This window comes from Corythoichthys intestinalis, chromosome 18 (genome assembly GCF_030265065.1).
Source record: "Corythoichthys intestinalis isolate RoL2023-P3 chromosome 18, ASM3026506v1, whole genome shotgun sequence".
Lineage (NCBI taxonomy): Eukaryota > Metazoa > Chordata > Actinopteri > Syngnathiformes > Syngnathidae > Corythoichthys > Corythoichthys intestinalis.
This window is the reverse complement of record NC_080412.1, coordinates 23,956,703-23,974,170: the sequence shown is the minus strand read 5'-3', so window position 1 is coordinate 23,974,170 and position 17,468 is coordinate 23,956,703. Positions and strand designations below refer to the sequence as shown.

The 17,468-nt window shown below is 37.2% G+C and overlaps 1 protein-coding gene across 2 annotated transcripts in view; it reads right to left on the bottom strand.

The window, feature by feature from the left end:
• The window catches only part of uvrag (UV radiation resistance associated gene), a 111,001-nt gene that overhangs the window by 79,590 nt on the left and 13,943 nt on the right, over positions 1–17,468 (bottom strand). For both annotated transcript variants that reach the window (XM_057820829.1, XM_057820830.1), the window contains exons 7-8: positions 11,713–11,818; positions 4,133–4,259 (exon numbers count right to left, since the gene is read on the bottom strand). In XM_057820829.1, the coding sequence (XP_057676812.1) occupies positions 4,133–4,259; positions 11,713–11,818 (233 nt within the window). The remainder of the gene's footprint in view (positions 1–4,132; positions 4,260–11,712; positions 11,819–17,468) is intronic.

Sequence of the window (17,468 nt, the reverse complement as noted above, 5' to 3'; positions counted from 1 at the left end):
CTATCAGTTGACGAGACAGCTCCTACAGACATTGTTCCATGGCTTGCTGTAAGGGGCCGGGCCAGGTAGAGCGTATTGGAAGCTTTCACTGCGATAAACTCTAATGCCGGATTTAGGAGGAAACAGGATGAAAGTTTTAGTGCATACAAGCTGACAGGAGTGTCTTAAGAGTGATTTGGTCGAAGATTCAAGGTAATTATTATATAAAATAGCACGATGCATGCACTTCGAAACGTTGTGAGAAGAACGAAATGAATGGAAAAAAATTAGCATAACCTTAGCTTGAAATATTTACGTAAAATGAATGATAACTGCCCGGCTTTTTGCTTTTAACCAAGAATCCAGACTGTTTATGTTCATATCTATATAAATCTCTGGATTTACGCATTTATTTACAAGAATTTTCAACTTAAGCTTTTTGTTTTGTGATGGCCGCCAAGTTGGATTTTGTATCCATACACAATAGCGTAACTTTACATTGAAACGATCTGGTAAATTTCAACCAACTGCCCGTTTTTTGGCAAAAAATATAGTAAATTAGACATTTCTGCATCCAAACAAAAAATCGGCTTATACGTGTTTTATTTTATGTAACATTTCAATCTAAAAACGACGAGGGCCAGATAGCCGGCGAGACGTGCTGAGGAAAGAGTGAACTCGGAAAGAAAAATGCAAAATTTGCTTTTGTTGAGTAAAATTAAGACGATTCTGAATGCCTTCCTCAAGTATTAAGTTTCTCACGTGAAAATTGAGTGATTTATTAGCTGTTGAAAACATGTCAAAATTGCACCAAAAAAAAAAAAAAAAAAAAAAAAAAAAAAGGTCGCTATTTCGGGCAAAACCTTAAATGATATATTAAACATTGCTATTGACCCTGAAAATACAGGTGATTATCTCTGCATTTGGTGATTTTTGTGCATCAAGTGTAAAATCTGATCATTTTACAGCCATTTTAAGTTTTGGTATACTTACATAAAAATTATTAATCAGGATTTTATTAGGGAACAACTTTTTTGATGTCGCTGCTCATGGAGACTCATATGTCTAAAGGAGGTGCCTGTTTTGGTTTTAGGTCGGTAGCGGCCTTGGTTTTGAACATATTAGAATTTTAAGTATTTGAAAATAGGCCCCCTACGGAGAGGCATCGCGCCCCATTTCCCGTCAACTGCAGGCATGAAAATGGGTCAGGGGTTAAAAAGGTGAGAAGGGTGTGGAGGAAATATGTTCCGGTACACTGTACAACCCAACAAAATATTGAGCTCTGTCGACCCACACTCTGTTTCAGCAGGGCCGTGCAGAGACCGACCGGTGGAGGGGCGGGTGCTCGTAGATCAAAAGGGGCACATGAACAAGTACTTAATACACCTTAAAACAACATAACTTCAATTTTAATCAGCTTTAGATAATAATTGGCTGCAACTGTGACATACTTTAATTGGGAGGGGCAACAGTAAATAGAAATCAACACTGTCATCAACACTTTCTGGCTGTGACTCAGTCTACCTCTTTTCTTCCTTCAACCTCTGCATCAAAACTTCCTTCCTCAACTTGTTCATTTGAGAACAAACCACAACAGATGGTCACTGAGCCACCAACAGCACAGTTTTCTCAAAACTATTATTTCATTATTATCCATACTTAACAACTCTAGCACCTAATGATTAATAAAGCAATGACATAAAATCTTATAGAAAAATAACATTGTAATTGTGTTTATAATTGTATTTTATACCCGACTATCCTTGCAAACTTATTCTTACCAAGTCTGCCATTCACGCAGCTGATGAGGTATCCACTGCCTTTAGCAGCTTCATCCAACTTTTTTATCCCTCAATCTCCTTTCCTTACAAGGCATATCTATATAGTGAAATATAAATCTTAAAAAAAAATCTGACTCCCTGGTGGCTTTTATTTTTAAAGCTTTCTTAATTTCTTTCTCTCTCAATAACTATGGAGGTGGATTTGTGTCTTTATTATTCAATCAAAAAAAAAAGTTGCTTCAATCAAAATATATATTTTTAATCCCAAAAAAGTCACTATAAAAAAAAAAAAAATGTTTTTGATTGCAAAAATAAATTTGAGACAAAAAAAGCATTTGAAAACTATTTTTCTTGATTGAAACAACTTTTTCCATTAAAGTAATGTTGTTTTGCGTTTGGGTCACATTTTGGCTAGGACATTTGTGTCTATTATTATTCAATCAAAAAAATAAGTTGCTTAAAAAAAAAAGCTTCCAAAAAAAAAAAAAAAATCAATCATAGAAAAAGTTTGCACATGTGTCAATCATCGTTTAACAAAGTGAGCAGCCTCAGAGGGTTTGAGTAGCCTCACTATGAAGCATTTAATAAGGCCAAGCATTTTCTTACTACTTTATTCTTGTTTAAAAAGAATTCGGTGGGGCAGTAACATGCTTATAACTTATCATAATTCTTACATTTTGAAGTGCTTAAAAACCATTTATAAATGATACTTTGGGGGGGGGGGGGGGGGGGGGGAGTGAAAAAACATGTCTTACATATGTATTTTTCTCCCAATGTAAAATCTGAATAAATGCATTGAACACGCACGAAAAAATTGAGGGGGGCCGCTACTTCGCGGTTTTCACTTATTGCGGCGGGTTCTGGTCCCCATTAACCGCGAAAAACGAAGGACCACTGTATTTCTGAAAAGCTTTAAGAAGCAAGAATCATTCCCACCACTCGTCGGGCCGGTGTTGTGCCGACACCGGCCGTCAGCTCAAGTCCCAGCCGAAAATAACGCGTCTCAGGCGGACGACGGGAGCGATGCGAGGCGCACCCTCCATCCGAGAGCTTGCCGCTTAATTTGACTCAACAGTGGGTTCTTCGTTTATATTACCGCTAAATATATAAGCTTGACGCCAATTTAACGGGAGCTATTTTTTCACGGGACATTTGGCTAGCTCTGGCAGTGTTCAACGCAAGCTGCAAGAAATGGCAGTAACTTTATTATATCGCAAAATATGAAAACGATTGAAACCATTACTCACCAAATTCAATCTGCTGGCAAATACAGGCAAAGTGTGTATGCTGCGCTCTGGTCTGCCCCGGTGTGGATAAGGCCTGCTTTTTGTTTTCGCAGCTTTGCAATGCAACGAAAGGCTCTCCAAGCACTCCACGTACACGTAAAGAGTGTGCGCGATTGGAATAATGGAACGCAGTTTGGGCCGATGATTGGTTCTCGTCAGTGAAGCTCTAGAAGGATTTGCTGACTGTCCAAGTGTCACTTTTGAAAAGGACCGATTTCTGAGTTGCTCAGTTTACGTACTTAGTTAATCATATGATGATAATAATAATAATAATTAATTAAATAAAATCTCCCGAACCCCAACAAAAAAAAAAGAATTTCTCCTCGGATCTACGCAATTCACGTAGGTTACCCTTTTTAACTTCAAAACAGCGAATTTCGCCGAAAGGTGAGAGATTTTCATGCCTGCAACTGATAGTGAAGTCTATGGTCGGACGCATTCATATTGCAGAGGCGTCGGAGACAATTACAAAAGCGAACAGCAAGATTTCAAATAATACCCTTGGTGCAAGCATACCTGTGTACACCTGCTAAAATATGTTGGTTTATGTACCTGTGTTTTTGCCAAACCAAGTTTCGCAAGCCATACCCTTTAATTAGGCTTTCAACCCCCAGTGAAAATCAACAGACAACAGTAAACCACTTTTCTTTGAATGGCATCACCGCAAAACACTGCAGACATTACAGAGTTGAGGAAATTGCCCTTGGCACAATAAGCCTATGTCACAGGTAGGGCAGGATATATTAGATTGTGTTCTTGTGAGTTCACATTCCATGTCTTGTGTCTTTTTCATTGCGTCTGGCCTCCAACCCCCACTACGTCTTAAAAGCTTGACTTCCTCTCTTGGTTTGATTTCCTGCAATGTGTCCCCTCACACCTGTGTTAAACTGTAATTAGTTCCACATTTTCATATAGAGCTGTATTAACCTCAAACCAATAACAGACAATCAACATTCACTCAGTTGACAACATTTCATTAAAACATCCACAAAAACTCTTTTGCCAATTTTTTGCCTTGTCAGCATCAGGAAATTAATTTACCTGTGGTGTGAGAAAACCCGTTTGCTAATAGCCTGTAACGCTTACCTTTCTTCTGAAGCTGTGCCATGTCCTTCTGCCGCACATCTATTTCTCTGCCAAGAGACTTCCTCTGCCGATGAAGTTCACTACGAAGCACAGCTAAACGTAGACGCATACACTCTCGCTCCTTTTTCTGATCACAGCAAACAAAAAGGAAAATAAAGAGATGTAGATTAAGAAAAGTATCAAAGATGTTTGCACAACAATTTGTGAAAAAAATTTCCCACAATTTGTGAACATTGTACTCCTTCAGAAAGCTATATTCTTATTTAACTACTGATGACACAGCATCGGGAATGATTTAGGATTCAGTATCTTGCTCAAGGATATTTGGGCAAGGTCACCAAGGCATGGAATTGAACCCACAACCTCAGGGTTGGGGAGCAACTACTCTACCACCCAGCAATACTGCCCCATTCTCCAAGTACTCCATCTTTTACCCAAATTCTAAAACCATGATCTACTAGATATAAGTGAAATTATCTGCCTGTGCTTCAAGTCAATTTTACTCAAATTTCTTGAAATAAGAAAAATAGCTAAATGAAAATAACCTTAACGGACTTATTTTAAGCAGTGAGTTAGTATATTTAATCTTAAAAAACAAAACTTGTTTGTCAAAAATGTTTTTAATTCAAGAATATATATTGTTCAAAACATTGTTTGACTGCAAATTGTTCTTGATTTAGGCGAAAAATGGCCATCTTTAAGATTTATGGGCTTAATAAGAACAAATAGTAATATTTACTTAAAGTAAATGATTTAATCCGATGCATTAATCTGTTAACTAGTCAAAACAAGATGGAGAAAATTATTTGACGAGATTAAAGAAAAATAATCTGATTAAGACGCTATAAATTTGCAGTGCAGGGACTAACTTCAGTTACCTGTAACCTTAATGATGACAAGCAGTACAGAAAATAAATGGATAGATGATTGCTAAAGCAATAACCTAATTTGAAAGATCGCTGGCTGTCTTCTACAAGACAGTCTTTTAATGTCCCACATCTGTTTTCACTTATTTAGTTTTCCTCATCATTCACTGTCCATTTTACTGATTTTCATTCCAAGGACTGTTTGGGAAGTTACCAACTGTCCTTGATTGGCAGGGTGTGTGACCTATATGTATCATGATTAACCTGCTGTCACATCCATAGTGCAAACTGACTAAGAAGGCTTCACGGGTCCTCATCTCCCCCTTGTGTTATAAACTATATATTGCAGGGACAGGAAAAATGTTTTGATTGTCAATGTATAATAGTAGCAAATAAATGATGTTAAATCGATGAGCTACTGAAGAACAGTTTTTTTTTAATCAAAAGGATTTTAAACAAGTGATGTTATAACAAAATTAGGAAGATTCAATGTGAGACAGACAGACAAAGAGAGACAGAGACCGAGGGAGAGAGAGACTTGCATGTAATATTGGGATGACAGATTTACCTTAGTTTTTGTTAACAAACTATGGCTGCAACAACTAATCGATTAAAAATTCATTAATAAATTAGTTGCCAATGAATTTGATAATCGATTTTTGGCGGCAGCTATGAGCAGTCCCATTTGGGTTCTTATTAGTGTGTAATGTAAGGTTGCGCGAGCGTCATTGATTAAAGCAAGAGAGAGAGAGTTCACTGCTACGCTCAGGTTGGGTTGCTGAATCAACAGAATTACAAAGTGTCAAGAGTTAGATTCTACTTGTGTTGTTAGATCCGATCCAGTATGCTTCTGTCAGATGTGAGTAAATGTAGCCAGTTTTATTGTTTGTATTCTTTATTGATGATACGTTACTATTAATATAGCATGGTGTGCTAAGCTAGTTAGGGATTATGCTAATCAGTGTCCTAGGTGTCCGTTTGTATTGTGTTTTTTCGAGAAGCATATTAGCACTTGAGTTATTGTTAGATAGTAAAGTTGTCTCACTTCTTTTTACAAAGAAACCACATGTAAACCCCTTCATAGAACAGCTTACTGTAGTCTCCTTTCAACACAAACTCCCATTCAAACTGTAAATTATCATACAAGAGAGTGTGCTTTGAAATTGGATTTGGATTGTATTTATGAACAAATGATTCATTACATTCCACGTCCTCCTTATATTTTGCTGTTTAGTTTGTTTAAAGAAAATAAATGAGTCATTGACACAATTTAGATCAGTGCTTTGCCCACAAGAAAAATGTCAATCAGCAGCACTTTTAATTTGAAGGAACAGGATTTATGTCTGATTTGTGTACTGCAAAATTATTTTTATCTTTTATACTCAGAACCTTTATTAAAAACTTTAACATGTCTTATGCATTTAAAATAGTACAGTTCTAGACTATGGTTATGTCAGAAAGCTGTAATTTAATTTTTTTGACAGAAATAGTCATCCATTTTGTCTTTATTGTGACTTACAACATGCCTAAAACAATTTCAAGTTAAATTGTGAAGGTAATTTAAAAAAGTGACACTTATCCGATTAATCGATTAATTAATCGTCTGATTAATCGATTATAATTTTTTTTTTTTTTTAATCATTATTTGCAGTCTTTTTGCCACCCCTCTCCAATACTTACACGCATTTACTTATATTAGGATAATAGCCTGGATCAGACAAAGATCATGCTTGTTCTTAATATCAGAAACTTCAGAAGGGCCTAACAATGAAAGTCAAAATTAGAAAAAGAGATCGCCTCTCTCCTAAAATATTCGTCGGAAACAATGCTTTTTAATGTAAATCACAATAGACTATGACACAAATGAATCATTTTCATTGAGTAGCCTAGTTGTTGCAACGTACGTGCATGAGCGAGACAATACTGGGGCTTGTGATTCGTACTGAACATCAAACGGTAATGGGTCAGCCGTGTAAATATACACCAAGTGTGAGGGAAGCATGTTATAACCCAGGAGATTAATGGCAAAGAGTGGGTAATGGGTGAAAGGGCCATGAGTTGAGGTTGCAGGCTACCACTCTGTTCTACTTTGATCTAAGATCTCTATGATGCTCACAATGTAGTATGAACCTCTCCAAAGGCAAAGACGGGAAAACCTTAGAAGAGCTACACAATGCTGCACTCATTCGAAGTTGGTGGGCTTTTATGAAAAGGTACAAAACAAGGATTAAGTGATTTATTAGCTGACGTGAGCTCTTAGGAGTTCTAAAGAATGTTTCAGTAAGCAGGAAATGTAAGAGACAAGATTTTGAAAGGCATCTCTGTCACAAAAGAATGGAGCCTCCATGTTGCGGTGGCGTTAAGCAGGGCCATTGTGGGGAGCGCCTTTAATAAGTATGAAGGTCTCAGGAAAAGGAAAGGGGTGGAGTGGGGAAAGGGTGGCTGATAATCGAAGTGGTATTAAAAATGTAATATAGTGGTAAATACAGTAGTAACGTTTTATTTCTCTTTGATATTTTTGTTGCACTTTCATACCTGTCAAGTTGTACGGTTTCAGCGTAATTTGTACAAGGGAGCACTGATTTTTAAATGTGTACGCTGTACGTTCAAAATCTGTACGTTTTTCGTGCATTACGGGTTTTTTTTTCTCCGTTCGGATTTTGTCACTGTTTCGGCAACAAGACAAAGTGCGTTAGTACGTTGGTTGAATGATGCTAGAAAAGTCAGAGACACTGAGAGAGAAGAGTTGTGACGCTGTAGCAAACGCAATACTAGGCTAGGTGGCTCCAGTATTTCCTGACTGTAGCCGATAGCCTACAATCTACGCCTAGATATCAAATGCTTATAGAACTACATGCGAAATGACAGACGGCGGTGTTAATAAACAGCCGCCATTTTGAAGCAGTAGACTTCTCAGAAAGGCTCTGTTGTAGTGAACCTTCTTAGCGAACTTCAGTAACTTTTTATCTAAAATACTCCTAAATCGGCAAAATCTTGACTTGAATATATCTTTAAATGATGAAACAGTTTAAAAACTTTCACATGTCGAAAGTAGACAGAAGGGAACTAATGCAAAAACGGTAGCACTTTTAAGAGTTGATTCACTACATTAAACGATTTCCAAACATAGCAAAGGTTACTATGTGTATTTTTATTTATTTATTTATTTTTAAATAAAAAACAAACATGAAAGGTAACACCAGTTACTTTGCCAAGAAACAAATTACTCTTACCTTTAGATAACAGTTACTAACTCAATTACTTTTCGGGAGAAGTAATTTGTAACACTGGTCATAAAGATGAAGTCTACAGAATGAAAAGTGACAAAAGCACAGATTTCACTCTGCCAATTTGTTGCCGAACACACTTTGGCTGCAACTATTGCTGATCACTTCTCAGAATTCGCAAAAGAAATGTTCCCTGACTCAAAGATTGCATCGGTAAGTTAATTTTATCAATTAACCTTTTTAATTTATAATTGGACACACTAACGAACTACCTTAAAGTCGAACTGAATTGCGAGCTGAAGTGCCTTGAAGTGCAGCCATCAAGACATACAGTAATAGAAATTGCCAAAAGTGCTACATACAAATATAACAAAAGTCACTGTTAAATTTTAGTAATCATGATGTAGCTGAAGATATTGATATACAACGTTGTAAGATTAGTCACCAATTTGTAAGGGCATACGTCACTATTTGTAAGATTGCCAACGGCCTCGGGTTGACAGGTATGCACTTTGCAGAGTCGGATCACTAACATTGTGCACTAAGGCACCAGGTCATTTTTCAGTTAAAAGAAACACACGTTCAAAATGTTATTTTATATATCCTCAGCACATAACAGGACAAATAATTAACACATAACTAGAGGTATTTTAGGACCGATACCGATTATTAGTAGTTAGAGGGGCCGATAACAGATTTTGGAGCCGGTATTCATTTGCAGTAAAAGTGTAAAAATTGGTGTAAAAAAATGAATAATGCAAACGCTGAACTTCATAGAAACGCCTAAAGCATGTGTATTGAATGCCTCTGCCGCTTGCGGGGTGGCATGGTTCAGTGGTCAATTGATGACCTCGTCTAAGTATCCTTGAGCAAGATACTAAACCCCAGCTAGCTCCTGGTGCTGCGTCACCAGTAGGTAGATGAGGATATAGTGTGAAGCGGTCTGAGGGCCTTAAAAAGGTGGAAAGGCGCAATACAAGTGTAACTCCATTTACCATTACCATTTAACCATTCAGAGGACAGGGTGAACACTAGTGCAGCAGACAGCAGGGAGGAGAGAGAGGCATGGCTGCATCTGAGCCAAAATAACCCAGTTTAAATTGATTTTTTCATAGCGCCAATAATCGGTCTGTCTCTACACATAACACAAAACTGCCCAATTTATCAATGACTATTTTGACTGGTTTAATTTAAAGCTAGTGTCAGAACTTCTTCTCTGCTTATGAAAAAAAGGGCACAATTCCAGTCCTAATTTATCGATGACTTTTTTGACTGGTTTAATTTAAAGCTAGTGTCAGAACTTCTTGTTTCCTTATGAAAAAATGGAGCAATTCCATTCCTACTTAATATTGGATTTGTCTTTAGATGTGATTGACATACAGGTAAACCAGTCAAGCTTTTGTACCAATGTCAGAGCCTCTTTCAACCTCAACCCTCCCTGGAATTTGACCTTTGATTAACATTAATGACAAAGTCAGGGCTCGTTTTTGCATTCTTATCTGCTGCCGCAAAACACCACTGTCTTTCAACTTTTGCTTCAGTAAGAGTAAAATACGAAAATGGGCACTTTTCCACACGTAATGGTGGAATTACTTTTTTTTCCCCACACAATCTCATATTGGGGCACTAGGAAATGTTCATAATTCTAAGACACCAACTACTGAAACAAATAAAGATGAATGAGTGAAAATAAAATGACTGACAGCAGTCAATCTATTTTTTTTTTTTTCAGGTCTGATATTCATAAGGCAAATACTTCTTTACGAGTGAGTTTCCATTCAATGCAAGTGGTCAGAGCAAGGTAATTGACAAAAATATTCTCAAATGCCATCAGGGTTCAGTGTGTCAAAATACTGTATATGTTTGTGAACATAAGGAAAACAAATCATCACTTATGTATTCAATACACAAAGCTATATATGGAAATATATTAAACATTTATTGGTAGTGATGTCCCGATTGCATATTTTTGCACCCGAATCAGTGTCACCTGATTTTGAGAATCTGCCGATAGTCCCGATCAGATACCGAAAAAAGTTTTTGTTTATTAGAACAAACGTTCCATACATGTTACTGTCCCACTGTGCCGCCTTCATAATGTGAATTATTTTTTTTTAAGAAAAATAACTTGGGAAAATGCTTATCTTTATTAAATGCTTCATTGAGCGAGTCCGTTCAAATCCACTTATGCTTTGACACTCACACTGCTGAAAAACAGCCTCTCAATAACACAATAGGTTGCACAGTGCACATTTGTGCCTTTCTACCAAGCTTCTCTTGCCAGATCAAAGCTACAAACCTGTCAATCATTGTTAAAGTACCAAACGCAAGCTTCAACTAACAGTATATGGAAGTTGTCCCTTTTTTTTTTTACTCGCAACAGCCACTTCTAGCATAAATCGTAACTGCAGTTCGTGCATGGCTTGCACGAGAACAAACTCAAAGCAACAAGTGTTTGGCCCATAAATAAGCACCAGAAACGTATAAACAGTTATTAGCAAGACTTAGGTCGGTTAGAAAAGTGTTTTTGCCAAGCAAAGACGACGGCGGGGATGTTCGTGGATGTACACAGGCACGTGTACAGAATGGTCAACCCGAACCCCCTCTATTGAAGGAAAGCAGAAGAGATTTTTTTTTGGGCAGTCTCATTTAAAATGTCAGGTTTATGAATTAACTCTCGCGAGTCCCTTTAAAAGTGGAGGTATAAATGTCCATGTGTTAGAGTGTTAGCACTTAGCAGGCTACATCCTGCTTCATAGAAAAACTAATTTATTAAGTGGGAGTGGATTTTGACAAGTCAGGGTAGAAATTATTTTTCCGAAAAGGAGCGTCTACCTGCAGGATAAAAACACAGAAGTGTCATAGCTTCGGGTAGCTTAGACTAGCTGCAGAGCAAAGGAGATGCTTATGAAGTCAGCATTTACAATAAACAACGTCAAACCAGGGATCAGTGTTCCGCTTTCACAGCTGTGTGGCTACCAATCCCAAAAATGTTAGATATGCTTTCTTGCGTTTTCTTTGTATCCCACTGGAGGATATGACATGGGGAGAACATAAACAATGTCTCCTGGATCCATTTTGACAGATGGGATATTTCTTCTTCCGCACTGCTTGGTTAAGCAACCAAAACAAAACGAAACAATAACTGGTCAGTGTGTGAAATTAGACCTCACATTAGTTTGGACGATCCAAACGCTTAAATCACCTTGAGCCTTTCATGCAACAGACTGAGCAGATGCTTATTAGTACAAAAGCAGATATGCACGTTATCGCTGATCACAGCAATTACCACCCTCTGGTACCATGGCATCGCAACTCACATCTTTGTTTTTTCTCCAAAGAAACGTGAAATTCAAGTCAACGTGCTCATAATCAACCAATTTAGTAATTGAAAACCGTTAAAGAGACTGAAAATAAGCAATTAAATTGCCTGCGTCCAATGGTTATCTTTAAAATAAAACTATTTCTGCTGTGTGACTTCACTTACCCGCACTGTGCACGTTGCTGTTGTTCTTAGCTTCTCCTCAATCTCCTTTCCAATCTTCTGCACTGTCACTTGGGTCTGTTTGATGGCTCTTTGGGCTGTGTGGAGCCTGTAGTTAAGACAGAAACGTTCAAGGTTTTTGCGCAAGCAAAGTAAGTACAGCTGAAACCTCTCACTGTGTGATATGTAGGTCTGTCGCCATAACAAATTTTAGTAGGCGATATATTGTCTCATAAATTATTGCCGATACTGTATGTGATTTTTTTTTTTTTTTAATTAATTCAACAAATGTAGTGACAATGCATTCTAATAAATCACACATTCAATTGCAATAAAATGTTATTCTTAAATAAAACACAAACTATATTATAAATAATAAATATTTTAAAAAAACACACATACTGCATAATGAGTCATTTGAAACTAGCAGAGTGCAGACTATGAAATAGGTAAGAAACCCAATGCCATTTTTGTTCTCTGCCAATTAGAGCTAGGGGTTTTCCAAAAAATCGATTATTAGATTCATCGATATTCAGCGCGTGACGATTAGATTACGATTCGTGAACGAACATTCAAAAACGATGATTTTCCCTAATAATGAAATAATAATGACAGCCTGCTGCTAGCGGAACAAAATTCAAGATACGTCTGCTGCCCGGACACCTAAAGGGATGCACAAGGATGGCTGCAGCGGAAGTTACTGAGCGAGAAATTTACTTCAAAAGACTCGAAAATACATTTGTGTATGAGACAGGCAAGAACCGGGTCACGCTTTGGGTCCTCTTCTGTGCGCAAGTTATCTTTCAGAGTTAGAGGAGAAGAGAGATAGTCCATTACTCATTGCCTTTCAGTTGTCCAGTAGTAGGTTCAAGTCGTGTTTTTTGGAAAATGTCCCTAGTGTGTTGCTAAGTCCCGTGTGCGTCTATAAGAGGTGAGTACACGAACCCTCTTGTACTGTTTAGCCTTCATTGATGTTGTTTTTTTAGATGTTACTTGTTAGCACTGAGCACTATGCTAATTAGCGAATTCGTAGGGTGCCTAAGATGGCACACTCCTAATTAGAGCCCATCAAAAGTGTGTGTATTCGATCCAAAATGGATAAAATAAAAACAAAAAAAGTGCACTTCTCTTTTTGTCATGCGTGTGGTGTAAGCAATAGATTTTTTTCTTTTTTTTGCATCGTTTGCAAATGCCAGCGAGTTTTAATGTTGTATTCGAAGTGTCACCTTTTAACCGCAATTTGGCATTTCGGAGAAAACTGCTAGTGTTTTATAGCAGGCTAAAGTGGTTAGCACATTGTCTTTTATCCACTAGTTCAATGGTAGCATTTTACAATGTTTAATATAGATGTGTTTCATTATTTTGTATGTCTGACCTTAAATTTTACGACGTGTTGATGACCAATAAACATCTGTGAAAGGAACTAGAGTCTCATCTGCAATCAACACCCACATGTGCTGAGTGCATGCAGCACACGCAAACATGCACAAATATATGCCCGCATGCACGCACTCAAATCACCGCCCACACTGTGCGATAAATTTACTTATTGCCTATCACAACAGGCTTATTGATATGCACATTTTAAACCAAAGCACTTTCATGTCTGGGCACAAAAATCCATCCTTTTGGGTGCGATGCTGGCTGGACTTCGCCTATGGTGGTTTTGCTTTCATATACCAGTAATTTTTTGAACAGACGACTGCGGCACTTAAGGACTCTGGATATTGCACCCAAGGATGAACCCGACTTGTCCAAGATGTCTTGGCTGATTTGTAAGAATTTTCTCCTGATCTTGATGAAGAAATCAGTGTATTTTTAACTATTAAGATGCAAACATGGCAGATGTCTGCCATTTTTTGGGGGGTGGGGGTAGTAACTACCTGCTTGAGGTACCATATTTGCAGCTCTTCCTTGTTAAAGTCAGCAACGTTGCTTGTGCAATTTTACAACTTTGACGCTTAAAGAGTTAACTGCACCATCTAGTACATTTTCAACAGAAAACTATAATGTCAGAAAACTAAAGCTTCCCAACACCTGTTTTCCCAAGTTGTTTAAAGGCAAAGTCATTTTATCGGTTTGAAGAAAATAATGTAATTTTTTATTTAACTCATTATTTGAGATAATTTTGGTCACTAATGTCCCTTAAACAGGAAAAGAGTTCAATCATATTGCAACACAGACGGTGGGAAACAAGTATATGATATTTTTATACAGTAATGTTAATATGATGAAACTTTAAAACAAGTTGTAGATGGAGTTTGTGTCTGAGGCTAATTTCTAAATCTTTCCTCTTTCTAAAATCTTTTATTTTGTATTTAACGCCCATGTTCTTTAATCTGTTTGAGGTGACAGTGATGACAGCTGAAGATAGCGGTTTGGAATCATCAGGGCAGCTCTCTTTTGACAGCTTCATGTGTTTAGGTGATTGCAATGGGAGAATCTGATACTGTCGTTTCAATCCGGGTGAGAATAGTTATCTTCTCTCTCCTTTTCACGCATGTCTGCCCCCATCACTCTTTTTGTCTTTCGCCTGCTGATCAGGCTCGATCATACGATCGATGAACGACTCACTGGGAAAGTGCCAGAGAACAAAATTAATCACAGCAACTTTTTATTTCCAACTCAAGAGAGACACCAAACAACTATAGCGGGAAGGGAGGTGGGGGTTTTACAGGAAGTTATGACTATGGCTGTGCACTCGACCCTTGAAGACGATTATCATCTCGAAAACAAAAACATTTGATTCCTTTGACAGTGACATTTGATACAACGGGGTGGTAGATAAACCTGGTCTTGTGAAACTTCCAGTTAAGTTCAATTTTTTTCTTTTTCGCGATATCAGGGGTGAAAGTGGGCCAAAACGGTCCCCAACACCGTTCCGGTAAAAGATTCGGGGCCGGAACGGGCCGGAACGGTGCTTTGATCCCTAAAATATTACGGCAACTGTAAAAAGCTTATGTTTAAAAATAAAAAATTTAAAAATGCCACATACGTATCTCATCTCCAGGAAGAAAACAATCTACCAGCATCGGATTTACATACACAAGTGTTAACAACAAGCATAAAAAAGTGCTTGTGTCGCATCAATGTGCGCAAACCACAAAACTCAAACTCAGTTGTCCGTTTATTTGGCTGACATACTGACGTGTGATCAGCAGAGATCGTTAGCTCCGATTGGTTCAAATGCACATTGTTTTCTGGAACAGCAAAAAAGAAAAAAAGAACAAGCTTGTTGAATTAATGTGATAAAAAATGCAACTGAAAAATGATCACATCAGAAAGGAAAGAGTTAAAGAGGATTATTTATTTTTGTTTTATTTGCTCTGCTGGGGAGGTTCAGACCATCTTCCATGTCAGTGTGCACTTTGGACTTTTTTTGTTCATGTTTGTGTATGTTAGGCTACTTATTTATGTCCTTATAAAAGTCCATGCTTGTGTGATTTTCGAAATACATTCCATTTCACTGTGCATAATGTAAGTCATTTGTACTTATTTTTGTTAATGTATGTTACTTATATCTTTATTATTTACAAAAAATAAAGTAAATGTTTACATTTTCTTCAATTTTTATGTACATTCTATTAGGGTTGGGCATCGAGCATCGATGGGATCCGGTTCTAACACTCCGATGCTCCCGGAACCGTTCGAATTTTTACATTTCGATTCCATGTTTCGCTGCCCTGACCGCCAAGCGGAAAAAATTGCTGCCGAAAACCACGATGAAGAAGCCACATGAAGCGTGTGCTTGTCAGTATCAACAGTACTAAAAGATCATCAAATTATAATCAATAGAAGAATTTATACTAATACTTCGTCGAAGCTCTCAGCTAAGGTACATGTATGGCAAAAGAATGTGTGTAAATGTTTTGTCCGTGAGCTTTTGGAAAAATAAACATCTTTGTGAAAGTGCACTCCTGTGGAAAGAAACCATCACATTCAAGTTCAAAGACTGATATTAATACACAGGTTAAAAATAGCCCTGTGAGAAGTTCATATAATTTAAAAAAATCATCGAGAAGACATTATTATAAACAATGCAATTTTTTTACCCTGGCTTTTTTTTTTATTTTTTATTTTTTGGACCCTGCCTCTTAAAAGAATCGAAATCGAGAATAGTTCAGAACCGGAATCTAAACGTAGAATCGGAATTGGTAGCGGAATGGTTCAATTTCAAACGATGCCCAACCCTCCATCCTATGTTCTTAAGTAGTTAAAATTGAGGTTTTTTATTTAGTTGTGAGGAAATCAGGAAAATTAAAAAAAATAAATAAATAGGATTAGGACATGCAGGTTGGTGTAACTGCTGCTTTTGTTAACTGTTATTTTGCATATCATTGAAAAAATACAATTTTGAATGAAAATCTGTTTCTAACATATGCCTGGTGACAGTAGGTGTAATGCAGTAGCCTAATGCATGTGTAAAACTTTTTTTGTGTGTTTATGATTTATCATGTCATTTTTGTAATATGGTGTTGTAGGTGCCATTAAATTGGCAAGATAAAATGGTAAATGACTGGTAAAACACCAAACGAAATAAACTTTGATACGTACCTCAGAGGGTTTCACCATGTGCTTTATAACCCTTTATGAGGCTTTTATTTCCCCCTCTTGGCAAATGTTTTTTTGATGAACAGAAAATAATTAGCATCTTAATTCTTGTCATACCAGAAAACGGAATATTATGAAAAAGGGATACAAATTTTTTCGCTTTTTGTTCCTGGATAATTCTATTTTGAGTTCAATATTGTTAATTCATTTTATGTCTATTACAAGAGCCTGAAGATGATCCCTGCTATTATCTGATAAATAAGATTAATTAATCCGCAATTGTTAGCCTTATACCAAGCCTAGGAAGAATCTTAACATTCATAAGGAGCTGCAAATGACTGCCAGAGGGGCAAATATAGATCACAGTAACTGTGCTAAAGCATCCTACTGGGTGTGGACGGGAAAAAGAGAACAGTAAAATAAACTGTAATTCCAGAAGAAGCAAAGAACCGAGGTGAACGAGATTAAATTAGTACCGCAAGTTTAGAGGTTGCTATGGTCTCTTCTACAAAAAACACAAACCACTACCAATTCCAGATAACGGAGTAGACTTCAAATGAGTAAGGCAATTATCCTCTAATTTCATTACACTGCTCACGTCATAAACTTTGTTAAAATTCTTAGACGGTCTGAAAATGTTAGTGGAAACTGCCATAATGATGGAAATGACAGGATCTTTCTCTTATTTTGGTAGAGTCTAACTTGAGTGTTCCAAATTTGCAGGCACTTTACCAAAATGTGTTATTATCCTAGTACGTAATCTGTATATATTTTTTACCATAGGGTACTCCTAGGGGGAAAGCCCTGTGGTTACTGTAAATAGTGCTTAAATTTCATAGGTAGTGAAAACATACTGTTTACCAACAGATGCCAGCACAGTATTTTGAGGACAATTATTGCAGAAGCAGGATTCCACCAAGATGGTTACTCAACAAATCTCCATCTCCCTCTTGTGGTCTTAAATTGTACTGCTTCTATTTTTCCCAGTGAAGCCTTACATCACCATGAAAATATTATGCGAATTGGGCTTTTGCCTGAGTGGACTACTTTTAATTCATTTTTGTTTACAGAAGGGGCGGTACTTTTATAGAGTTGTGTTTCCAAAAAAAAAAAAAAAAAAATCATCAGGGGTCGTGATGCTTCAAAATTCCAGTGTTGGATATTGTAGCGCAGCACTGTTCAATAAGCATTTTTTTAGTCAAGTTCAG